The sequence below is a fragment of the Caenorhabditis elegans genome, chromosome II, assembly GCF_000002985.6.
Source record: "Caenorhabditis elegans chromosome II".
Taxonomy (NCBI): domain Eukaryota; kingdom Metazoa; phylum Nematoda; class Chromadorea; order Rhabditida; family Rhabditidae; genus Caenorhabditis; species Caenorhabditis elegans.
The window spans coordinates 3,387,687-3,411,839 of NC_003280.10; the positions used below are offsets into that span (position 1 = coordinate 3,387,687).

Here is a 24,153-nt window from a genome sequence, read left to right on the forward strand (position 1 = left end):
ACAGATCTAGTTCTCTCTCATTTCTCTGCGTCTCTCCCCTTTCAATACTATTTCCGACGGAGCACACCTGCCCTGAAAATGTTCCTACTTGATTTGGTCTGTGGGATGCCGATGTTTGACCTCTAGAAAATGTGGGAAATGGATTTTAGAATGAAGTAATTCAAACTTTACAGTGTAGAATTGACGTAACGTCACATGTTTTATAATAAATTAAAAATTTTGGACAATGTTTTGGAGATCAAGATGCAATGGCTCATCTAGCAACAATCATGTAAGACGTTCTAAACTTGTGCCTGCCTTGAAGGCGACCTGCGCCTTTTCGGAACTTTCGTACTTTTCGTACTTTCTTTTCGTACTTTTCGGAAGCATGCCTACCACAGCACCCCCGTAAGCCGCGGAACCCGAGACATGTTGGCCGCTGCAAAAACGGCAGGCCCATAGGCACTTTATCTCAACTTTACCAACCATTTTACCACCCTATGTACCGTATGTCTTATGCTTAGATGCCTACCTCATGCCTACTTTACACCTTCTTGCCTTGACTAATCTATAAAGACTAAACACAAAAAATAATTTTCATCCAAAAAAGCTACTCAAAAAAGTTCACACTTCTTCTCCGGGTTCATTGGTGATCCGACTGGACAATTGAAAGTCTCCGCAAACGGTTTCCAATTGGAAACAACTCCATTGATACGGAAACTATGAGTGGGATGAGTTGCCTTCTCCAATCTCCGCGGTTTTTGCTTTTCGGGGATCTCGTTCCCAAAAAATTTCTGAAAAAACATTGATGTACTGAAAAAAAAAACAATTTTGAGAACCAGTGCGCGAATGTAGAAAAAGAGCTTATCAACATTGAAATCTTGAAAACCAATCAGTCTTGGCTGTTTCGAAAGATCAAGCTTCTTGTAAGCCTTCCAGGCGACCTCTGCGCCGAAGCCATCCGCTATAAGTTCGTGTTTGACTTTTGAGCCAGTCAGCTGAAAATTTTCCTTTGGCTGAAGTCGCTGATGAACTCTTACATTTTTCCCAAGCTCCGGATCATCATATGCATTGTACTGCTCCACAAGGCACCCAACTTTCTTCTTGTACAACTTTTTATTCTCATCAGTCCACCAATTGTTTCTCATTCCATTTTCATCGTATTCGCCCCCACGTGTGTCAAAACCGTGGCCCATTTCATGCCCGATAACCATCCCAATGGTCGCCAGTTTTGCATAGTCTGGGTAGGTGGAGTCAAAATGAGGCGTGGACATATACGGGGCAAACATTTCTGAAATGAGGATCCTATGAGATGTCTGCTGCTTCCAAAGAGGAACATTGCTAGATCTAAAGCAGCCGACACATCTCGGGGGGCTAACTTACGCATCAAATTCTCATGCGGAACGTACATCGCATTGACCTGAAGCAACGCGCGTTTTAAATTCAACTCTGATTCTCCGGACACGTATGCCATCCTGAGCTCCAAATTGAATCTCTTGATTTTTTGGAGCAAAGTGATGAAAGAGTCGGCTGGAGATGTATCTATCTGAAAATTTAATAAATATTTAGGAAGCTTTAAATTCTCCTCGCACATTTTCAAAAAGCTTATCCAAAGTTCCGGGAGGTGTAAATTCCTGCGGGTATCCGACAATTTTCTTCATCGCTTCCACTTTCCGAATTGCAGACTTCTTGGTGGACTCGTGGAGCCACGTGGATTCTTGAATCATTTCTATGAAATTTTTCTTGGTGTCATCTATCATATCAGACACGATTTGAAGATTCTCCTTATCGAAATAATTTTGGTAGTAGACACGAAACGCCGCATAGTCCAACTTTTCCATAACAATCTGAGTTTTAAAATTTTTGAATATCTAACTTTAAATTTCAAATACCTCTTCACACAGCGCCGTTGAATTTTTCTTGATAAATTCTTCTACAGATTCTGTCAGAAACTTCAAAACCAAATAGTTTGCCAATACATTCGGAGGAGTTTTTTTAATGATAGTTTCCAGCTGAAAATTTCTGAAGTTGAGAGCTTTAACAGGGATTTAAAAACAACTTACATTTCTCTTTTCACCGAAAAAAATAGAATATTCAAATGGAACCGTTCTGTTGGTGAGCTCTTTAGCATTTGCTCCTTTTTCGAATTTTTCGGGTTTATGAATGATTTTATAAGCCGCTCGAAGTCAATACTTGGTACAAATGTTTTCAAAGTGTCCAGAGTTTTTGGCTGATTTTCGTCTACTGGATTGTCTTTGAATATCTGAAAAACCAGAATTTTTGTGCTCCGGTGCTCTGGTGCTCGAAAAATTTACAGTTTTCTTGAGCTCCACGTCCAATTTCTCGACTTCCTTTGCATAGTCCGAAACCAGGTCGTCGTCCAGATCATGATAATTGGCATCGGAAAGGCTAAAGAGCATCTGATATTTGATTTTAAAAATTTACTGTTTAATGACAGTGACATAAATACCTTTTCAATACTATCCGTTGTGAGCAGAGGCTTTCTCATTTGAGAGATCTCAAAAAAGCCGAAATTCGTGAATCCAATTTCAGCGATTTTCAAGAGCATATCTGTAATTATGTTGTAAAAAAAAATAATAAGAGCCTTGATACCATTCAAATTGAACTTTGATGCATCCCATGTGCCGTTCAGAAGTGGGCAGGAACCAATTGACTGGATTTTGTTGAAAATTAGTTGGTAGGCTTCTTCATGATCATCGTTGTCCTGGAATGAGGAATAATACTGGCAGTCAATTTTGTTGTCGAGTTGGTGAGCCCGTGACATGTCGGCTGCTTGCCCAACTTCTTAGTCGGCTGCATTCCAAATCTGCACACACGTAATTATTAGCAGCCGACACTCCACTAGACATTTTTTATGGTTGCTGACGTAGCATCTACGAAATTTTAGACACTTCAAGTAAGCTATGACTAAATAAAAGCCGCGATATGTCGGTTGCTTTTTCTACTCTCCGTCCTGAAGATGTTCACTGGCAGCAGACACCTTCCGGGCCGAAAAGCTGATTTAATACCGGCTGGTTGTTCCACTGACTTTTCCAGTGTCAAATAATAGCTCAAAATCTGTCGGCTTCTTATTGGATCCTTTCGCTAATGCGTTATATTTCAAGCAGCCGACAGCTCGCGAGACAAATATTTTGGATTTTAGTATCCTGGAGCATACTCGTAAAATGTCGGCTGCTATCTTATTTTTCGTTCAAATAGGCTTGAGTTGCAGCCGGCATTTCCCGGGTCACTCGAAACAAACCAGCGACTGACACTTCACAGGTACCAACCCCGACCCTAACACTCACCACAGTAGCATACTGCTCACACTTCCGATACAAAAGCCGCAAAGTATTCTCCGATTTCGACGTGGAAGTCTCGTTTTTCCTCAGGAACTCTGCAAAAATCGATAATTTCGAAATTGAAATTCAAAATTCTACAAACTCTTAATCATCCTTGGAATAAAAATTTTGGAACGATGAACGTTGCTATTAAGGCTGTTTTCTCGGAACTTTCCGCAAGCAGATTTTTCGAAATTTTCACAGGGATCAACGGATATGTCACGGTAGTTGAGCTGAAATTTGATGTATGTTTGGCAGTTTCTCTGTCTGTCCGGGGACATACCAGTTGATGAGCAAGTGTCACACATTCCGGGGTGTCACAAATCGGGATTGATGGGGGTCTTGAGCTAGAGTTCGGAAGAGTTGAAGTTGTAAGATTCGGAGGCCTTGAAGTTGTGACTGGAGCTGGAGCCTTCAGAGCTTCCGTATGGCTCGGCAAAATTGGTGGCGGCTGCTCAGACTTCTTATCACTTGATATCGCAATTATTGTGATAACCAGTGCAGTCACCCCAGCGATGAAAAATATCAAAGAAGCCATTAGCTGGAACTTTGGCGAAGCAAGTGTATCTTTTATAGCCATTTTCCTGAAAATTTGAAACATCTTTTTAGTATAGGCACAAGAATTTCGCGGTAGGCAGGCATGTACACTTGCCTGCCTACGATGACAATTTCAAACTTAAAAAATTACCTGCTAAATAATGAGAAATTGAACAAGACTAAATGGAAATGAATATTTTTGAATAATTTTTTTTTTGATTAAAAAATAGTCAATATTTTCACGGAGATTTTTATAAAATAATTTTTAAAAATTTTCCCAAACAATTTAAACAGATACGGATGTGCACAAACTTGCGGTCAACCTTTGGAAAACGAGGCGACTAAATTAATGCCAGCTGCCTGCCTACATACCTAAAACCTGCCTGACTGACCAGTTTACTTACACTTTGAATTTTTCACCTATCCATGCTCTTCAAAACGTCTAAAATTGAAAACGTAATAACATTTATTACCCCAGAAAATCAAAACGTTTCAGAAAAAAGTGCACTTGGTCTTTGAATTCATGTTCTGATTAGAAGAACAACCAAAAGCTTTGGCGAATTGTGGCATGTTCTTGAATGCTTCATTGACACGAGTCGAGTAATGTTGGCGAGCATCTTTGGCGGTTAGTTCACCGGTTGAACCACCCGGGGGACGGCAGAAGTACTAAAAATACTTTTAAAAAATTAATTCCTTTTTTTTTAACCCTTACCAAAGCTTGAAGGTGAAAGAAAATCTGCTCCATCGTCATACTCTCATATCCACGAATCTTCTCTACTATCGTCCCATTCATTTCCTTTTCCCATTTCTTCAAAGCCATAAAAGACGCTTCATGTCCAACATGGTCAGCGAGCATCTCGTTCAGAAAACGAGTTCCAGTGATCTTTTTACGCCAACATTTCACGTTATTGTCAAATCTCTTCAAGCTCTCCGACTTCAGCCAATTCTCAGTGTGGCCCTTCTCATCCTTCCGAATCCTCACTGAATCCAAGGAGCGGCCCAGCTCTCGGCTAATGATGAATCCCATGAAGAAAATGTTCACGTAGTTAGGGTAAGAGGTATCAAAGTAAGGGCCATCAATGATCGGAGCAATGATTACTGCAAGTTTACTATATTCAGATTATATAAAAGAAAACTACCCACTCAAATCATTGGTCGCTTGCTCATAATGAGCACTTCCCCACATCCCTTTATCAGTTGGATCCAGATCTCCACCAAGATACTCTATAAGTTGTTCGGAACGGAATCGGCGTAGCTTTTGAATGATTTTGTGCAAGGAGTCAGAATACGTCAGGTTGAGCTGAAAATTGTCAACTTTCGTTTTCACAAAGCTCCCCATACCTTTTCGAAGTTTTGATTCAAAATTTCCAGCGGATATTTAGTAACAACTAGGATATCCTGAACTTTTCGAATGAGTTTTCTTCTTTCCTTTTCCTCAAAAACAAGGTGCCCTAAAATAATAAATGTAAGCTCAGCGGAGAAAAAGCATTAAAACAACCTTTATCCAATGAAGAACCCTCGCTTATCATTTCCACTACATGTTTCTTCAGATCCTTAGCCATCTCGACCATCACTCCCTGATCCTCCTCATCGACAAAATCCTGTGAGAGCACTTGAAGTGAGCCACGAGGGAGCAGATCGATTAGAGTCTGAAAACTGTCATTTTCAGGCGTTGCCTGCTCAGGACTCAGGTGCCTATTTTATGACTACAACATGCGTGCCTACTTCATGTCAATCTATGCACACATTCATACCTCATTTCTGCCTTGCGACGTGCCGCCTACCTTTCGCCTTCCTATGTTCACGCCTGCCTATTTACCTAAAACCTATCTGCAAACCTGCGTGCCTCCTTATGCCTGCCTACATATCCTTTTTACTTACGCCTATCGTTTGCCTTCCTATGTTCATGCCTGCCTACACACATAACACCTGCCTGTTGGACCGTTTTAATTACATCTTCAGCGCCTCGCCTAACCACGAGCCTATTTCATGCCTACAACATGCATTCCTTATGCTGGCCTATATGCCTACTTCATGCCTATCTGCGGACCTCATATCTGCCTGCTTGCCTGCCTACATGCCTAAAACCTGCCTGGATACTCTTCTTACTTACATGTTCACTGTGTTTCGCCCCGCTTGTCAAATCAAAAGTGACTGCATCAATGAAATGAAAGATCAAATAATTTGCCAACGTTCTCTTATGTGTCTGTTGAATAATCGCGTCCAGCTGTAAAATAAGGATTATCAAAGATTCCGTATTAAACTAAATTACATTTTTGCCAAAAAATGATGAACTATTTGTGATCAGGATTCCTGACTGAATACGACGGACCAGGCCTGAGCTAGTCGACATTGGAGCCATTTTTTGAACAAGAGCTGATATATTTACACTTAGAGTTGAAGCATTATATCTGATATATTTGACTGAAGTTCCTTCTAGAGACATATGTCTCAATTGACTTTTAAATTCAGAATACTCCCTTAAATATTTTGATAATTTCTGGCGATCTGCTTGGACCCCATTAGCCTCGAGAATTTCCAAAATTATCTGAAAATTTTCTATATTCCAGCTTCAATATTTCAAAAAGTTCACCTTTTCCAGCTGATTTCCTTGTTTCTGCTCACTCGGAGCAATAACCGGAAACTGGCCAAACGCAAGTTGTCTGAACTCGAGCTTGAAGAGTCCAAAATCGGTGAATCCAAGTTCAACCAGGCTTAGGAGATAGTCTGAAAAATTGTTGTTCAGCCTATGTTAAGCCTTCCTGTCTAGCTGTCTTACCATTCAAATTAAACATGACATCTACCCAGTCGCTTTTCAACACAGGCCATGGCCCAATCTTTTCGATATCCTTGAAAATGTCCAGATAGGTTTTATTCTGTAAGTATTAGTTGTAATCGAAAAATATTCAATTTGAAATAAAAACCTGTGAAAACTTGTTACATTTCCCAAACATCAGTCTGATAGCAGGCTCGAATTTGGAAGTGATGGATGACTCGTTCCTTCGCAAAAATTCTGAATTTTTCCAATAATTTCTAATCAGGCCGAGCACGGCAAATTTCAAAAAAGTGGGAAAATTTACCTCTGACAATTCTCTTGACAACTTCCTTTTTCTTGGCATCCCTGTGCTTATCCAGTGCCTGATGATGTTTGTACTTTCCACAAGTAGCTTTATAAAAATTGTGGCACTTGGAAACTGATGTATCCTGATATGCACTCTGAAATATTTTTGGTACCCGCCAGATGTCGGACGCTCGCTACTTACAAGTTCAAAAGCAAGGGTGATGCACTGTGGAGATTCACATAAAGATGGTTTTTCGTCTTGCCGTGCACCAATAAACAGTAGCAGCCAGAAAAGTATTATCAATATGACAGGGTACACGCAGTTTATGATTCGATCTTTTATATTTGCTGTTTTCTCGTCAGCACTAAACTTTTCTGCTTTTTTTCTTTCTTTTTCCTTTTCTTTTCTTTTATTTTTCTTCTCCATGTTCTGAAACAGATTAGAATTTGCGGAAATAGAATTGACTTGAACTTACCTGTTTTGCCGGAATTACGGGATTTGCCGGATTTACCGGATTTGCCGGAATTACGGGATTTGCCGGAATTACTGGATTTGCCGGAATTACCGGATTTGCCGGAATTACTGGATTTGCCGGATTTGCTGGATTTCCCTGATTTCCTGGGTTTGCCGGAATAACCGAAACTCCTTGATTTCCTAGATTTGCCGGAACTTTCTGATTCGGTGGATTTTCCTGATTTGCCGGAATTGCCGGATTCGCTTGAATTGCCGGATTAGGTGGATTTCCTGGATTATTCGGAATTCCTGGATTTCCCGCACCTTCCTGATTCGGCAGATTTTCATGATTCGGCGATTTTTCCTGATTCGCCAGATTCTCCGGATTTGCCGGATTTGCCAGATTTGCCGGATTTGCCAGATTTGGCGGATTTGGCGGATTTGCCGGATTTGCCGGAATTTCCTGATTTGCCATAAGATCACTTTTTCGTAAATTTGAACAACGTGTCCGATAATTTGTATCGATTTTTGAAATAAAATTTTTTTTGGAGAATAGACGCAGAGTGGGAACGTGGAAAATGGCAAAAACTTTTGAAAAAATCTAGATTTTTACGTGTAAATTCAACTTTTTTTTTAATTTAAAAATTGTCTTTTAGTTGACACGCGGCGCGGTCGCGTCGCGGTTGAAATTTTCCTGTGCAAAAATCGACTCGACAACATGATAAACTTTCAAAATTTCAAATCAAATTTATTACCACAGCACCACAAAAAAAACCCAAAAACTTTCAGAACATGCTACATTTGTTCTGCGGATTCATATCATCATCAGATGCACATTCGAATGCCAACGCGAATTGTGGCATGTTCTTGAATGCTCCATTGACACGGAACGAGTAATGTTGATGATGCTCCTGGTAGGATAGCCAATCAGTCGAGCCACTCGGCGGACGGCAGAAGTACTGAAAATTTCCTTATTTTCCCAGGTTTCCAAACCCCTGTTTCTTACCAATGCCTGCACATTGAAGAACATCCTTCTCAGCTTAATAACCTTAAACGTCTCGAGCACCTCTTCGTTCTTTACATCCAACTTCATAAAGGCTCTCCAAGACGCTTCATGTCCGATGAAGTCGGCAAACATCTCGTTTTGGATATATCTCCCTTCGATTTGGCGGATACCTTTCTAAATTAATAAATCACCACTATAAAACCAGCAAGTAGTACTTACACTTTCCGACTTAAGCGGATCCGCAGATTTATCATACTTTTCAGCCCAACATTTCAGGTGCTCATCGAATCTTTTCAAGCTCTCCGGCTTCAACCAATTCTCAGTTTGGCCCTTCTCATCTTTCCGAATCCTCACTGAATCTAGCGAGCGGCCCAGTTCTCGGCCTAGGATGAATCCCATGAGGAACTGGTTCACGTAGTTAGGGTAGGAGGTATCAAAATATGGACCATCGATGATCGGAGCAAAGATCGCTGAAATTTTACTAATTTTACTAATCCAAGTTTTACTATTTTAAAAGAAAACTACTCACTCAAATTATTGGTTGTCTGATCATAATGAGCACTTCCCCAAACCCTAGTGTCAGTGGGATCCAGATCTCCACCAAGATGCTCTATAAGCTGTTCAGATCGGAGTCGACGCAGCTTTTGAATGGTTCTGTATATGGAGTCGGAAGGCGTCAGGTTGAGCTGAAAAACTGCAAGTTTTCAGTTATATTTCTTTTTTCTTATAGAGTTCCCCCTACCCTTTCGAAATCTCGATCCAAAACTTCCTGTGGATATTCGGTAACAATTCCGATAGCTTTAACTTTTTGAATTAGCTTTTTCTGTTCTTCTGCATCAAATACTAGGTGAACTGAAATAAAGTTTGTACAATGGGCCAAAATTGGTTGAAAAATTTACATTTAGTAAAAAATGGCGAGTTGTCAATCATTTCCGTTATTTTTGTCTTTAGATCTTGAGCCATTTTGACCATATCATCCTGAGCATCCTCGTTGACAAAATTCCGCGAGAGCACTTGAATTGATGCACGGGGGAGCAAATCGATTAACGTCTAGAAAAACGTATTTAGTTTGATCTTTGAGCTTTGGGGTATCTAATGAAAAATGCGCAGAAGACATCGGTGGGGGTCCGCGGTAGACACGCATGTCTTGTGTGCTGCGATGTAGGCGATACAGAAACAAGCAGCCGACACTTTGCGGGTTGCAAATCTTGAATTGTTTTTGGCACATCCATCTTTACCTGCCTGCCTACGTGCCTAGCTTATGCCAACTTACGAGCTTGTGGGCATGAAATTGGCATGAAGCAGTCAAGTTTCCCTAGTGTATTTTTTTTTGTATATCATGCCTGTAGGCCTGTCTACAGGCTCACCTTATGCCTGCCTGATAATTGTGTCTCAATTTTTTCCAAGCTTTAGCCTAATTTGTCGAATGAGAACTCAAGCTTCAAGCTTGCATTGCCTAGGTTTCCACCTACAGGTCTAGTGCATGTTCTGCCTTCGTGCCTATTTATTGCCTACCTACCACACGCCTACCTGACCAGTTTACCTACCTCTTTACAGGCTTTAGTAGCATTTGCTAAATCAGTGGTCATCACATCAATAAAATGGAATATCAAAAAGTTAGCCAGCGTCCTCTTCGGTGTCTTCTGAATTATCATCCCCAGCTGGAAAATTATTGTTACCAAAAGCTTGAACTCAAAATTTTCTTACATTATTCTCCTCACCGAAAAATAGTGAACTATTTGTGATCAATGTTCTTTGGTTAACATGATTAAAAACGTCTAAGCCGGTACTCTTCAGAGCCATTTGCGTCGTAAGTGATGAAATACCAAGGTTCTCAACTATCGAACCAGCATAAAGACGATACTCGATATAAGTTTCCTCTTGATAAAACTGAAAAAATTGAAACAATTATAAGCCCTCAACTTTCAGCCAAACCTCTTTCAAATGATTTTTGAAGTCAGAATAATCCTTCAAATCATCTGAAAGTTCCTTGCGATCTTGTTGAATCCCATTAGCCTTGAGAATTCCCAGAATTGTCTGAAAATGTTTAATATTTCAGTTTCAATATTTTAAGTGAACCTTCTCCAGTTGATGAATATTTTGTTCTTGCTTACTTGAAACAAAAACCGCAAAATGCCCAAAAGCGAGCTTCCTAAGTTCGAGTTTGAAAAGTCCAAAGTCGGTGGATCCCAGTTTGACCAATTTTGCGATAACATCTAAATGAAAAGTGCCACTTTTTAGTCAAGTTCGTTCAGGTGCCTGTGCCTGCCTAGATGCCTGCCTAGGTATTTCTGCAGGTCTAGGTGCATGTGCATGTTTAGTTGCCTGTGCCTAACTAGGTGTCCATGCCTGCCTAGGTCCCTGTGCAAGCCTAGGTACATGTGCCTGCCTAACTGTTTTAAAGGCGCAAAAGCCTACAATCGACCGACATCTCATGGGTCTTACCATCCAAATTGAACATAGAATCTTTCCAGTTATGTTCCAACACTGGCCATGACCCAATCTTCTTAATATCCTTGAAAATATCCAGATAAGAAGTATTCTGTAAGTATTTGTATAAGCTTTATCTGTTTTTCTATCACAAATACCCTTGACAACTCGTCACATTTCCCAAAAATCAGCTTGATAGCAGACTCGGATTCGGAAGTGAAGGTCGACTCGTCCCTTTGCAAAAATCCTGAATTTTTATATAATTTTTTAAAATTAAACTTAAATTTAAGACAAACTCAAACCTCTGACCAGCTTATTCACCGCTTTTCTTTTTTTACAATCCCTGTGCCTATCCAGTGCCTGATGATCTTTGTAATTTTCACATGTCGCTTTATAAAAGTCTTCACACGACTTAGTAGCGGTATCAGAATAGGCTTTCTTTAAAAAAAATCACAATTAAACCCGCCAAATGTCGGGCGCTTTGTACTCACAAGTTCCTGAGCAAGTATGATACATTGTGGAGATTCACAAAACTGAGGTGTTACTCTTGATTTTGAATGAAAGTGGAAAGTATACAAAGTAAAAAGTCCGACCACAATTATACCATTCAAGATTCTCAAAACCACCCAAAACTTTTCATTTTTTCGTATTTCGAGAGAAACCTCTTTCCAGCTCTTTTTCTTTTTCTGAAGCAAAAAAAATAAATTTGTATGCGAAGATAGACCTGATTTTACCTGATTTTTTCCCCGATTTTTCTGATTTGCCATGAGATCACTTTTAAGTAAATTTGAACCACGTGTCCGATAATTTGTATCGATTTTTTGAAATAAAATTTTTTTTGGAGAATAGAAACACAGTTTGGGAGCGTGGAAATAGTTAAAATTTGAGCGTGAGAAATTTAATTTTTCAATTTAAAATTCAATTTTTTTAGTTTAAAAAATATAATTTTCGCTGGACTAAAACGGAAGCCAGTAACCTAAGTGTCTAGTGCGTGCCTATAGCCGACGTACACCTAGGCATGCACAGGCGCCTATAGGCCTATAGCCTGTAGGCGCCTGTGCATGCCTAGGTGTACGTGACTGCCTAAATGTCTGTGCCGAACTAGGTTTCTTCTTATGTAGATGCCTTTCGTGCTGCCTGTGACTACCTAGCTGTCCATGCCTGCCTGCAGGTCAGGTTTCCGGGAAGACCATGGGAGACGTGCCTGCCTACATGTCGGCCTACTTTTTACATTCTAAATTTCTCTTTAAACACCAAACAACAAGAAAATCAATTCATACTAAATCAAAACTGAGCTGAGGATCAGAACATTTTACACTTCTTCTCCGGGTTCATAGGCGACCCAATCGGACAATTGAACGCCTTCGCAAATTGTGGCATATTTGAGTAGATTCCATTGACACGGAAAACTTCAGTTGGGTGGGGATCACTGAGGAGCTGCTCCAAACTCTTCATACTGCGAGGACCACAGAAGAACTGAAAAAAAATTGAAGAATTTTGGTTCCTAGATTATGTCGGCCGCATGTCTTACCAGAGACTGAATTCTAAAATAAAGCTGGTCCAAATTCTTATCCTCAAATCCAATCAGCTTCTGCATTTTCGATAGATCCATTTTCTTAAAAGCCCTCCAGGTCACATCACGTCCAACCCAATCACCAACAATTTCACCGATACAATATGTTCCATTCATCTGAAAAACACGAAAGTTTTGGCTGAAAATCCATTTTCCTCTTCATTTACCTGTTTTCCGTGATCCGGATCATCATAGTTATCGTATTGATCTATCAGACATTGAGCTCGTTTCCCATATTCAGTCATATCTTCGGTTTTATACCATCCATCTCTTCTCAGTATTTTTGGATCAATAGAGTGACCAAACTCGTGTCCAATGAGGAATCCCGTAAAGATGAGGTTCACATATTCGGGATACGTCGAATCGAAGAATGGATCGTCGAGGAATGGAGCAAGAACAGCTGAAACTCTCTCTCTGAGAATTAATCGAATCAACAAAAAAGTTCTTACTCAGAGCATTATCCTTGCTGTCGTAATGAGCATTCACTTCAAGAACTTGGTCACTTGGACTGAGAGGTGTCTGCCCGGCAAGGAATTCCATTTGATGTTGAAGACGCAATTGGTGAAGTTTTTGGGACATTTTGTAGTAAGAATCAGAAGCGTCCAGAGTGAGCTGAAATTCAGAAGAATATTGAAAAGGACAGCCTTGAGAATTTAGCAAAATACATCCACCAATCAACAAAGTGCGAGACGGCGCTGATTGGTTAGAATGGTAGTGTAAATCTCATGCTACCGTGCTTGATCGTTTTGAAACTGTATTAATGAAAACTAACTAGATATATTTCTTATTAGCACGAGGTTAACCAAGTTAACAAGTATGAGCCTAGGCCTAAACTTAAGCATGAGCATAAACCTAAGCCGAAGCCCAGGCCCAAGCCTACACCTAAGCCTAAGCCTAAGTCAAAGCCTAGGCCTACACCTAAGCCTCAGCCTAAGCCTAAGCCCAAGCCTACCTAGTCTAAAGTTTTAAAAACACCGCTCACTCACATTTTCGTATTCTTTGTCCAACGTCCCTGGCGGATCAAAATGATCTGGATAACCAATGATTGCTCCGATTGCTTCCACTTTTTTCAAAACTCTTTTTTTGACTGATGGTGTGAAGCTGTCTGATTCCCGAATCATTTCCAGTACATTTTCCTTCACTGTTTCTGTCAGCTTGGCCACTTCTTCACGGTTTCCCTTATCAACACAGTTTCGCATGAAAACTCGAAGTGACGGGCGTGGTAGCTCTTGTACGACAATCTGAAATTTAGTAATTACACAAAATTTTGTATTTTTGGCCTACTTTTTCGCATCTTTCTCTGTCACTTTTTAATCCGAACGTTAGAAATTTGATAGAGGAGTGGATGAAATTAAAGATCAAATAATTGGCCAGAGCTCGGTTAGATGTAGATCGAATTATAGTGTCCAGCTGAAACATTAGAAAATATATAACCTTCAAAGAGCAGCCGACGTCTCGCGGGTTCAACTTACATGGTTTGTCTCATTATCTCTCACGAACAAAGGATGATGGTAGGTGACGACTTTTTGAAATAATGTTCCAAGGAACCTATTCATTTTGCTCCGAGGCATCATCTCCAAAATAAGACCCCGGAAGTTGATCCTTCGAACATCCGGCAACAAACCTACTATCGAACGCGAAGTTCTGGGCAATTTATCCTAAATCAATACAGTTAAAACTTTCTTTTTTTAACTTTGTAAGAGTGCTCTCACAATTTTGATCCTATTTGAAAGTTCAAAATATTCGTCCAAATCTTCTGAAAATCCTTGATCCATTTTAATTTCGTTGGCTTCAAGAATCATCTTTACCACCTGACAAAAACGTATATTCTTTGATTAATTATAGAGATTAAGCTTACTTTTTCTAGAACAGATTTCTGAACTCCTTGCTTCAGAGGTGGCTTAATTAGTACATAAGGTCTCGCGATGAAATCAAAATGGAAAAATCCAAGATGAGTTTCTCCGAGGTTTACCAATTGCCGGAGCATCTCTGAAACATATCACAATTGGTTAACTGATAAGTGGGGTCCTGGGGTCCTGGGGGAGCAACCGACACCTCACGAGTCACTACCATTCAAATTAAACTTGGATCCATCCCAATCCTTATCCAACACAGGCCAGGCGCCGATCTTCTTAATATCACTGAAAATGTCCAAAAGGGCCTGTGGCGGAATAGAATTAAGATCCTGAAACATCCATGTTTAACTTTAAAAGTATGTTCTTTCAACTTACAGATATCTTTTGCAACTCTCGACACTTCGCATACACTTGTTTCATAGTATTTTCAGATTTTGAAGTCGACGTCTTGTTTTTGAGGAGAAATTCTATAATAAATTGAATATGAATCCAAGCTTCGAACTATCCAGTCAAACCTCGAATCAACTTGGAAAGTGTAGAACGTTTAGTGGCCATTCTGCCTTGACCGATTGCCGAATGCTCATAGAATTTCCCACAGAAATGTTGATAGAAATCCTGACACGGATCCACTGACGGGTCTTTGTAGTTGTGCTGAAACCATGAAACAAGACGTTGAAATTGACAAAAAAAATTGCACTAACCAGTTCGTGAGCAAGAGTTATACATTCTGGACTTTCACACACATTCCTGGGCTCGTCCACTGTCTGAGTTTCAGAGTCAATTGTTGCAGGTTTTTGATCGGGATCTCCACGGGGCAGTGGATCATCGGATTTGAAGACTGGTGCCACGTCAATCGTCATTTTAATGTGGACAGTCACCAGAGCCAGGAAGACGATCAAAAGTAGAAGATTCAAAGCAAAAGCTATCCAGGGGCTTGACAACTTCTCTTTCACTTTTTTCATGTTCATGTTTTTGGAAAAATCTCGAGAGAATTCTCACTGAAAAGCACTGGAAACCAATGCGACGGAAAAGTTGAACTGATTTTCTTTATCGATTTTTCAAATCAAAACGATTGGATTTTTTCCACGCGATCTAATTAAACCTTGACGTTATGAGAAAAGTGTTTGTTTTTGTTCTACATACAGAAATACAAATAATTTTTGAATGAACTTTTTTAACACCAGCAGAGTACTGTAGAATTACTGTAATTTCAGAAAATAAGGAGTTTTGACTTTCAAAGAGGTATTGGACGGGTCTGTAGTGATATTGTAGGAGTTTGCCGTACTACTGTAGTTTTAGAAAACAAGTTTTTAGAGCATATAGTGGATCACCTAAAATTTGATTAACGGTTAGGTCTATTTCCAAATATGGAGCCGAAATCAAATATGTTCACTGAACTTTTCAAAAAATAATTCAAAAGTTGATTCCAATAAAGTTAAATTGGCAAGAAATGGAAACAAAAAATTCATTAAGATGGTTGGTCCCTAAAAAACAGTGTGTCTTGTTGTAAGGGGTTGTAAAGATCTATTCAAAATGGGTTCCCACGGGGAAGGAGACGTATCGTACGTGTAGACACCTCCATAATAGAGCTAATATCCGAATATATAGGAGGCCATTGGGTTGTGAACATGTGTCTCTCGGTGGCGATATGTTGGCAGCTAAATGTATCTCTCTTCAAAGAAAATATGAGATTATGAGAAAATATAGGTGATTGATGAATAAATTGGATAGTGTACTTTTCATTGTACGCACCCACCGGAGAATGCCTTTTATGGTGCTATATTTCTTTCCGAGTAATTCAGAAATTCGGAGTTCAACTACCTTTTTTGAAAAAAAGAAAGATTTGCGTGAAAATAAACTTGCTGGAATGAAAAAAAAGTAGAACGTGATGATTAAAATTAAAGTTCAAATCAGTTCCAACTTTTCTTCACATTGGTTTCAAGTGCTCTTTTCGAAAAGTGCGTCATCAATTTGCTTGGACGCCATCTTCTGAAAATGAATGTCAAGAAAGTGAAAGAGAAGCTCTCTAGGCCTTGGGTAGCTGTGAACCTTCTACTATTGATCGTCTTCTTGGCTATGGTGACTGTGCATATCAAGGTGGAGCCCGTGAATTTGGATGAGTTGTTGTCGATTGGAAATGATGTAGACTCCAAAAATCTGTGCGATTCTCCAGAGTGTATTACGCTCTCTCACGAGCTGGTTTGTGTTTTGTGACAATTTTAATATGTAATTTCATAGTTTCAGCTCAACTACCAAGACCCATCAGTGGATCCGTGTGTGGACTTCTTTCAGCATTCTTGTGGAAGATTCCATGAACAGTCAGTATCTGAATCAAGACTTCAAAAAAAGAAACATATTCTTCGGAAACAGATTCGAGGTTTGATTGCTTTTCCACCTCTTATCATTTTTTTTCTTAATTTAGAGTTTCTACACAAAATCCAGAATTCCACTTCTAAATCGGAAAACTTGATGAAACTAGTATTCGATAAATGTGAAGCTTCAAAAAAGACGAGTGTAAGTTTTGAAGCAACCATTTTGAACTTGAATAGATTATTTCAGAATGATAATTACAAAATTTCACGTGATGCAATCCATGACGTGTTCAATGATATCAAGAAAATCGGCGCGTGGCCACTATTAGATAAGAATTGGGATGGTTCTAAGTTTGATTTGAATGGTGAGGATCCAAAATTTTGCACTGTCAAGACGTTTTTTTTTTTTTTCAGAAATGCTATCGAATCTAGTCAAACTGGGAGCAACTAATCTTGGACTATTCCAATTAGATTTCAGAATCTTAACTGAGGGAAAGTTTGTAAGAATCGCTCCAACTCTCGGGAGTATTGTTCATAATTCTACAATGATATCGGTTGTTTTGAACTATTAAAAGGAAATGAACTGAACACTTTTCCAGATGATATCGGAAATTCTTGAGGCCAATGGAGTTCAACCGGATAGTGAGGAAATTTCAAAAGAATTCGAGGAGTATTCAAGCCTTCAAATGAAACTGGCTAAAGTGAGAAAATTGAATAATTCGTCAGTTTTAATACCATGGAATTATTTAGTACCAAAGTTCTGGAAAATTAAGCATTTCATTGCCGGGTGTCAGAAGCATCAACTTCTCGAGTCTGATAACGGAGATGATTCACCCAAGCAGAGTCAGCAAGATTTTTGGAAAGATAAGAGTCGTAACTTCTGAACATCCATTGTTTTTCAAATCGAATGAAACAGAGAGTGTGAGTTGAAAGAACACTTAACAAAAAAAAAAGTCAGCATCGTCAGCAAGAAGTGATAGCGAAAACTATGACCCATGCTTTGTTTTGTATTCCAACTACAAAAGCTTTTGAGAGTCAATAAAAAATAAAAATAATGTGTTTTAGCTCGACACAATAATTGAATCAACATCTAACAAGACTTTGGCTAATTTTTTGATTTTCAATTATATTCAGTCTTCCTACAATATTATGAAAGGAGCCAGACGTGGAAATTGTGAAGATGTGAATCTTTTTATCAATGTAAAGCTTTATGAGATGGTTGTTTCAGGATGTGAGAAGAGAATTTCCACGTGCATCACTCCGAGTTTTCATGCGAAACTTCGTTGACAAGGGTAACCGAGATGGAGTAAAGAAGCTGACGGAGGAATTGAAAAAGAATACTCTGGAAATGATTCAGGACACAGAAAACTTGGCACCTCCGGTTAAAGAAAGCATGTTAAAGAAAGTTGAAGCAATCAAAGTTACCATTGGTTATCCTGATCATTTTGATCCACCTGGAACATTGGATAAGGAGTTTGAAAATGTATGGGTAGTTTTTAATAGAAAATTATTTCCGGCAATGGTCAGATCATTTATATTTCAGTTTGACTTGGACTCTACCGATTCTTACTACAGAATATTTCAAAAACTTAATCGTCTTCGTAGTGAACAACAAATGGAGTTCATCGCTGGAGAGACACCCATCAGCCCGATAAAAGAAGTTCTAAAAGTGAATGCTAATTACAAACGTTCGAAAAACGCTCTAAGTGAGTTATCTTTCCTTCCACTGGGCTATTCATTATTTTACAGCTGTCTTTGCTCCATTCCTCGACGATCCATTCTTCGACATCACGTATCCCGACTATGTGAACCTCTTTTTCTCCGGCTTCCTTATTGCGCATGAAATAGGACATTCCGTTGACGCAAATGGACTTGGCTATGATGAAAATGGAAAACCTATGGATGGGATTAGACTCGAACATGTAACTGAGTATGGGAAACAAGGTCAATGTCTAGTAGATCAATATGATAACTATGATGATCCGGTTTACGGCAAAAAAGTGAGAAGAGAATGGAACGCATTTCCAGATATCAAGAGATTTTCAGATGAATGGAACACATTCGATAAACGAGATCATTGCTGATTGGGTTGGGCACGAAGTAACCTGGAGGGCTTATAAGAAGATGGATACTTCAAAAATGCTGTCGCTCATTGGCCTTAAGGATATCAATATGGATCAGCTTTATTTCAGAGTCCAGTCACTGGTAAGACATGTTTTATTCCAAAAGGATCCGGACGGAGCAGAAATATACTATTATATTTTTTTTGGAATACGATCTTACTTACTTACTGATACTTACTGATAGTGAGAGAACCAATTAGATTGACGAATAGGCATTTGGGCCAGTGCAATTAGCCGATAATTGTAAATTAACCTAGAAACCATGCTGTTTCAGTTATTCTGTCGAGAACGTGATACGATAAGCTTGGAAGAAACTCTCAAAGATGTATATCCAACAGACAATTTCCGTGTCAATGGAGCATATGCCAGAGTTTGCGGAGGCGTTCAATTGTCCGGTTATATCACCTATGAATCCGGAGAAGAAGTGTAAAATGTTCTGAAACTTTGAGTGCTTTTGTTTTTGTGGATTATAAAAAATTGAAAAAAAATTGTGTAGTTTTTTTAAATGAACAATAAAAACTGCGCGGTTCTGTAAGGTTCATCCGGCGACGACAAAAAATCTAATCTGCTTTTCCAACTAACATCTTATTCAGAAATCCGGAGTTCAAACAGTCCCCGTGTGAGAAAATAAAATATATTTTGCGTGAAGATGAACTTACAGTGACAAAAATGTGCAACGTAATGATAAAAATTAAAGTTCAAATCAGTTCCAACTTTTCTTCACTTTGGTTTCAAGTGCTCTTTCCGAAAAGTGCTTTGTCAATTTGGTTGGACATATTCTTTAAAAGATGAATGTTGAGAAAATGAGAGAGAAGTTCTCCAGCCCCTGGATCGCTTTGAACCTTTTACTTTTGATGGTCTTCCTCGCTTTGGTGACTGTTCATATCAAAATGACTGTTGAGGTGAAACCGGTGAAGTTAGATGAGCTGTTGTCAAATGCTGCTGACTCTAGAAATCTCTGTGAATCCCCGGATTGTATAACTCTCTCCCACGAACTGGTTTGTGATTTCCAAATTCAACTTATAGTTCCAAGGCTTCAGCTCAACTACCAAGACCCATCAGTGGATCCGTGCGTGGACTTTTTTCAGCATGCGTGTGGAAGATTCCATGAACAGTCTTCAGTTGAGTCAAGAACTCAGAAAAAGCGGTATATTCTTCAAAAACAGATTCGAGGTTTGAATGCTTCTCCATCTCTTATCATTTTTGAAATTCAGAGTTTCTACACAACAACAAGACTTCAACTTCAAAATCCGAAAATTTGATGAAACTGGTATTCGATAAATGTGAAGCGTTACAAAAGAGCCAAGTACAGTTTGGCGTACGATTTCCAAACATGAAAAATTTTTCAGAATACAGGTTATCTTCAAGAAGTCCATGAAGTATTTAATGATATCAAAAAAATCGGTGCGTGGCCACTATTGGATAAGAATTGGGATGAATCTAAATTTGACTTGAATGGTGAGGTGTATTTTGTTACTAAAATGTTATTTTTCGTTCAGAAATGCTGACAAATCTAGTCAAACTGGGAGCAACCAACTTTGGACTATTTCAATTCAATTTCTTGGGCTTAATTATGGGCAATTTTGTGGAAATTGCTCCAACTGAAAAGTCAGATGTTGAAGAGATTCAAGTGAATTAGGTGAACCTGAACGAACTTCTGAAGAGGATTTAATTAAAAACGTTTTCAGATGGTGTTGGATATTCTCAAAGGAAATGGAATTGAACCGGATAGAGAAGAGATATCGAGGGAGTTGGAGGAATACTCTATGCTTGAAAAAAAGTTAAAAATTGTAAGGAACATAAGTCTGTCAGTTTTAATTACCTGAACTTAATTAAGGTAAAGGAGAATGAAACAATATCTTTAAACTTGATATTGCCGGATGTCAGAAGCGTAAACTTTTCGGGTCTTATAGCGGAGATGAGTCACCCAAGCAGGGTTAGCAAGCTTTCTGGAATGATAACACCAAAGATTATCACAAATAAACATCCATTGTTATTCGAGACTAATGGAACAGAAAGTGTGAGTCTAGTAGAACTGTTGCAGAATTCTGAAAATGTGTAATTTGTTTCAGCTTGATGCAATTATTGAATCTACATCAAATAGAACATTGGCTAACTATCTGATTTTTAATTATATCCAGTCATCCCGCGATATTTTGACAGAAACTTATGAAAATTGTGAACAGGTATAAACATTTTTTTTGTAACGCAATATCAAAGGCTTTTAATTCAGGTTGTAATGGAAGAACTTCCACGTGCATCACTCCGAGTTTTCATGCGAAACTTCGTTGACAAGGGTAACCGAGATGGAGTAAAGAAGCTGACGGAGGAATTGAAAAAGAAATGCTCTGGAAATGATTCGAGATACGGAAACTTTTACACCATCAGTCAAAGAAAGAGTCTTGAAGAAAGTTGAAGCAATCAAAGTTATCATTGGCTATCCTGATCATTTTGATCCTCCTGGAACATTGGACAAAGAGTTTGAACACGTAAGTGGTAGCTTTTACAACAACTTCCTTCGTCGTTTATTGATCAGCATATGTATTTGTTGTACATAGAGACTTTCAGATTGATTTGGACTCCACCGACTCCTTCTATAGAATATCTCAAAAACTTCATCGACTCCGTACTGAACAACAAATGGAGTTCATCGCTGGAGAGACCCCCATCAGCCCTGTCGAAAATGTTCTAGAAGTGAGTGCTCATTACGATCCTTCGAAAAACGCTCTAAGTGAGTTATCTTTCCTTTCACTAGACTATTCATTATTTTGAAGCCTTTCTTGCTCCATTCCTCGACGATCCATTTTTCGATACCACGTATCCCGACTATGCGAATCTTTTCTTATCTGGCAGGATTATTGCGCATGAAATAGGGCATTCCGTTGATGGGACTTCACTTTGATGAAAATGGGAAACTTGTGGATTGGATTAGACGCGAAAATATAGAGTATAAGATACAGGCTGAATGTCTGATAGATCAATATGATAACTACGCTGATCCGGTCTACGGCAAAAAGGTGAGAAGAGAATGGAACGAACTTCCAGGCACAAAGAGTTTTTCAGATGAATGGAACACATACATTCGGAGAGATGATTGCTGATTGGGTTGGACATGAAGTAACCTGGCGGGCCTATAAGAAGATGGATACTTCAAAAATGCATTCACTTATTGGCCTCAAGGATATCAATATGGATCAGCTTTATTTCAGAGTTCAGTCACTGGTAAGACTTCGAGTACTGTATGCCTTTAAACTCTTCTTCCTTCCAGCTATGGTGCAGTTCTCGTAGTATGTTGAGCCTGGAAGAAGCCCTCGAAGATGTACATCCAACAAAACCTTTCCGTGTCAATGGAGCATATGCCAATATGCCAGAGTTTGCGAAAGCATTCAGTTGTCCCGTTGGATCACCTATGAATCCGGATAAGAAGTGCAAAATGTTCTGAAACTTTGTGTGCTTTCGATATTTTTTGAATTATGAAATTTTTGGATTATGAAAATCGTAGAAAGAAGTAACACCTACATGCTGGTCGCTTTGAGTTTTTTTTTGGCAATATCGCTGAAGAGATTCTGGTTTCTTATTCTTTTTGGTTTGCGTCTGTACTCTTCTAATATACGGATCGGTAAAGGTTCCCAGTGGTAGAATTATATAAATATTTATTACTAAAAACTTTTTCATAACCACATTAAAGTGCTGACCGACAGCATTTCGGTGAGAGCAGAAGTAGCACGAGGACGAAGTCCATTCCTTGCAGCCAATGCGCGTGCCGCCCAGGTGGAGGAGATTACGGTAGCAGTCGTTTCACGTGTGTCGTAGTGTCGGCGTGGCGAGACCAATTGGCGGTAGTTCAAATAGGTATTTCCATTGTTGCTCTTTCGCGGGGTTGTCGTCGTTGGGTTGCATAGATAAAGTTGAGCATTGACTAGCGGTTATTTCGTAATAATAATATATAATATACTTGCATTTCTTTGTAGTTCACTAACTCTTTACATTTAAGAATACGTTGCGAGCTGACGAATATTCATATTCTCAGCATTCGCAACAATGGTTCCTTTCTCACCAATATATACTACTTAAATAGCGTTCGAAATTTCTATTTCATTAAGTTTGCTCAGAAAATTACGAGTAGGAGCCCAACATGTAATGAAAGATAGTGGTTTACTTTCTTTTTGTTGCCGAGCGTTGCATTTAGTAAAAAATAGAATAATGTAGGACTTCAAAAAAGTTGATTGGTGTTTTAATCTGCAGATAACATCCTGAGCAACAGTTTGTCAGTTGGACTTTTTCTTTCTAAAAATCATAATTTATAGGTTCGTTACTCATTTTTAAGTTTAAAAAATCTAAAACTTAAAACTTCATATTATCAGCACTGAAAATTATAACAAAAAGGGCTAGAAAATGTTCTTCTATTTATCATAAACATCCCATGAAGCCGGATCCGCTTCATAATCGATATCGAGCTCCAAATTCAAAATGGTAAGAATCACGAGTCCAAATGCCGTCAGAATGATGCCAAGGATGAAGCTCATGATCATCATGGGCGTCAGAATTTTGTCTTCTTTTTCTTCCATTGTTTTTTGATATTAAGACTTGTGAAAAATTTGATTTAAAATCGATTAAAATAAACTTGAAATCACAAAACATGTAATTTGTTTTACAAAGTTCAAAAACACGTACAACACCGACGAGGCAAAATTTTCCTGATTGTGAAATTCACAATTGAATTTAATTTGATTTACAAATAGTTTATTGACATTCTTAATTATGAAGGACGAAAAATCAAGTGCAATAAAAGAAAGTACAGTTTTCTACAATTTTTATTAGGATACTGAAATCGGAGACTTTCCTTTTCAGGCCCAAAATGGCCCGAAACGACCGAATATCGTAACGAAATTTTCTGAAAATTTCTCCCAAAAAAATTTAAAAATTAAAAAAAAAAAACGATTTTGGCACAAAAAGCAAAGTCTTAAATTACGGAGCTTTTAAATATAAATGGAGTAACGAAATTGTCGGGGGCGACGTGAAAAATACCCACCAGCAAATGTTAAAATAGTTAAAACCCGACGAGGTCACGCCTGATTGAATTCGGTTAGCCCAATGGATAAAATGGGTCCGACCGATAAACGTCTCTTTGTCATAACAAACAATTGCGGCCCAGTACCACGTGGGATTTCTGCATGAAACATCTTCTGATACTCATCATGCCAATATCTCGAAACGACTGTATGATCAATGCCTTTCAGAACGATTTGCATATCCCATGAACCACCAAACTCAATCATTTTAAGCTTCCAATTAAATCCTTTGATCCAGATCCAGTGCTTGAGAAACAAGTTTATATCTTGGGATGTTATTAATGAGTTCTGTATTGTCAAGCTGGAGCAGTTGCTTGCCAACAGATCGTTTAGCTTCAGACTCTGCGCCTTGACCGTCCAACGATACTCTACATGCTCCTGGTCCTCCAGGAGAAGTTTCTGAGTATAC

At 38.9% G+C, this 24,153-nt stretch overlaps 4 protein-coding genes and 2 pseudogenes across 9 annotated transcripts; 2 read left to right on the forward strand and 4 right to left on the reverse strand.

Annotated features, from left to right (window-relative positions):
- Positions 1-593: 593 nt before the first annotated feature.
- nep-19 lies at positions 594-3,900 on the reverse strand (annotated as a pseudogene). The gene is made up of 12 exons: positions 3,604-3,900; positions 3,424-3,553; positions 3,270-3,376; positions 2,450-2,704; positions 2,295-2,399; positions 2,043-2,242; positions 1,872-2,001; positions 1,572-1,826; positions 1,363-1,525; positions 1,020-1,270; positions 819-977; positions 594-773 (listed from the first exon to the last, which is right to left on the reverse strand). Coding segments are annotated over exons 1-12 (2,232 nt in total).
- A 409-nt stretch (positions 3,901-4,309) lies between these two features.
- nep-20 (NEPrilysin metallopeptidase family) lies at positions 4,310-7,898 on the reverse strand. The gene is made up of 13 exons (NM_001330947.2): positions 7,395-7,898; positions 7,121-7,348; positions 6,938-7,073; positions 6,782-6,870; positions 6,637-6,733; positions 6,451-6,584; positions 6,130-6,405; positions 5,971-6,084; positions 5,356-5,506; positions 5,199-5,308; positions 5,001-5,157; positions 4,570-4,955; positions 4,310-4,523 (listed from the first exon to the last, which is right to left on the reverse strand). The coding sequence occupies exons 1-13, from the start codon at positions 7,845-7,847 to the stop codon at positions 4,350-4,352; spliced, it is 2,505 nt and encodes an 834-aa protein (NP_001317749.1). The 5' UTR covers positions 7,848-7,898; the 3' UTR covers positions 4,310-4,349.
- Positions 7,899-8,104: 206 nt separating this feature from the next.
- On the reverse strand, positions 8,105-11,626 carry nep-9 (Neprilysin). Its single transcript, NM_062130.4, has 15 exons — positions 11,543-11,626; positions 11,300-11,494; positions 11,111-11,246; positions 10,967-11,055; positions 10,824-10,920; positions 10,458-10,594; positions 10,314-10,415; positions 10,086-10,268; positions 9,926-10,039; positions 9,278-9,428; positions 9,121-9,230; positions 8,908-9,064; positions 8,598-8,848; positions 8,379-8,552; positions 8,105-8,331 (listed from the first exon to the last, which is right to left on the reverse strand). The coding sequence occupies exons 1-15, from the start codon at positions 11,573-11,575 to the stop codon at positions 8,158-8,160; spliced, it is 2,103 nt and encodes a 700-aa protein (NP_494531.2). The 5' UTR covers positions 11,576-11,626; the 3' UTR covers positions 8,105-8,157.
- A 445-nt stretch (positions 11,627-12,071) lies between these two features.
- Positions 12,072-15,268, reverse strand: nep-10 (NEPrilysin metallopeptidase family). The gene is made up of 13 exons (NM_062131.8): positions 14,939-15,268; positions 14,753-14,888; positions 14,613-14,704; positions 14,452-14,566; positions 14,240-14,370; positions 14,094-14,192; positions 13,854-14,039; positions 13,666-13,791; positions 13,368-13,622; positions 12,831-12,993; positions 12,549-12,781; positions 12,340-12,498; positions 12,072-12,284 (listed from the first exon to the last, which is right to left on the reverse strand). Exons 1-13 carry the CDS (start codon positions 15,203-15,205, stop codon positions 12,111-12,113), a joined length of 2,136 nt encoding a protein of 711 aa, NP_494532.2. The 5' UTR covers positions 15,206-15,268; the 3' UTR covers positions 12,072-12,110.
- An 880-nt stretch (positions 15,269-16,148) lies between these two features.
- nep-8 lies at positions 16,149-19,165 on the forward strand (the record flags this gene model as incomplete). Of its 4 annotated transcripts, NM_001322721.2 has the most annotated exons (13): positions 16,149-16,436; positions 16,482-16,614; positions 16,660-16,751; positions 16,797-16,914; positions 16,964-17,103; positions 17,149-17,250; positions 17,300-17,470; positions 17,615-17,731; positions 17,778-18,032; positions 18,093-18,255; positions 18,299-18,549; positions 18,596-18,754; positions 18,947-19,165. In NM_001322721.2, 13 exons carry the CDS (start codon positions 16,233-16,235, stop codon positions 19,100-19,102), a joined length of 2,061 nt encoding a protein of 686 aa, NP_001309548.1. The 4 variants fall into 4 exon arrangements, with proteins under 4 accessions (NP_001309548.1, NP_001309549.1, NP_001309550.1 ...); NM_001322722.4 differs by lacking the exon at positions 17,615-17,731 and having other exon boundaries at positions 16,166-16,436; positions 18,947-19,156; NM_001322723.3 differs by lacking the exons at positions 16,149-16,436; positions 16,482-16,614; positions 16,660-16,751; positions 16,797-16,914 and having other exon boundaries at positions 16,966-17,103; positions 18,947-19,102.
- A 295-nt stretch (positions 19,166-19,460) lies between these two features.
- nep-7 lies at positions 19,461-22,114 on the forward strand (annotated as a pseudogene). The gene is made up of 13 exons: positions 19,461-19,670; positions 19,713-19,845; positions 19,887-19,978; positions 20,022-20,130; positions 20,172-20,311; positions 20,361-20,462; positions 20,510-20,692; positions 20,745-20,858; positions 20,906-21,161; positions 21,241-21,403; positions 21,447-21,689; positions 21,736-21,894; positions 21,941-22,114. Coding segments are annotated over exons 1-13 (2,078 nt in total).
- Positions 22,115-24,153: the final 2,039 nt, after the last annotated feature.

Coding starts and splice junctions, on each gene's coding strand:
- nep-20 (NM_001330947.2), bottom strand. CDS start 7,847: ATGGCAAATCAGGAAATTCCGGCAAATCCGGCAAATCCGCCAAATCCG. Junction 7,349..7,394: donor CCGTAATTCCGGCAAAACAG/GTAAGTTCAAGT, acceptor AATCTGTTTCAG/AACATGGAGAAGAAAAATAA. Junction 6,871..6,937: donor TGTCAAGAGAATTGTCAGAG/GTAAATTTTCCC, acceptor GGAAAAATTCAG/AATTTTTGCGAAGGAACGAG.
- nep-9 (NM_062130.4), bottom strand. CDS start 11,575: ATGGCAAATCAGAAAAATCGGGGAAAAAATCAG. Junction 10,595..10,823: donor TTCTATGTTCAATTTGGATG/GTAAGACCCATG, acceptor CTTTTCATTTAG/ATGTTATCGCAAAATTGGTC. Junction 8,332..8,378: donor TCTTCAATGTGCAGGCATTG/GTAAGAAACAGG, acceptor GGAAATTTTCAG/TACTTCTGCCGTCCGCCGAG.
- nep-10 (NM_062131.8), bottom strand. CDS start 15,205: ATGAACATGAAAAAAGTGAAAGAGAAGTTGTCAAGCCCCTGGATAGCT. Junction 14,889..14,938: donor TAACTCTTGCTCACGAACTG/GTTAGTGCAATT, acceptor TCATGGTTTCAG/CACAACTACAAAGACCCGTC. Junction 14,567..14,612: donor GAGAGTTGCAAAAGATATCT/GTAAGTTGAAAG, acceptor TGGATGTTTCAG/GATCTTAATTCTATTCCGCC.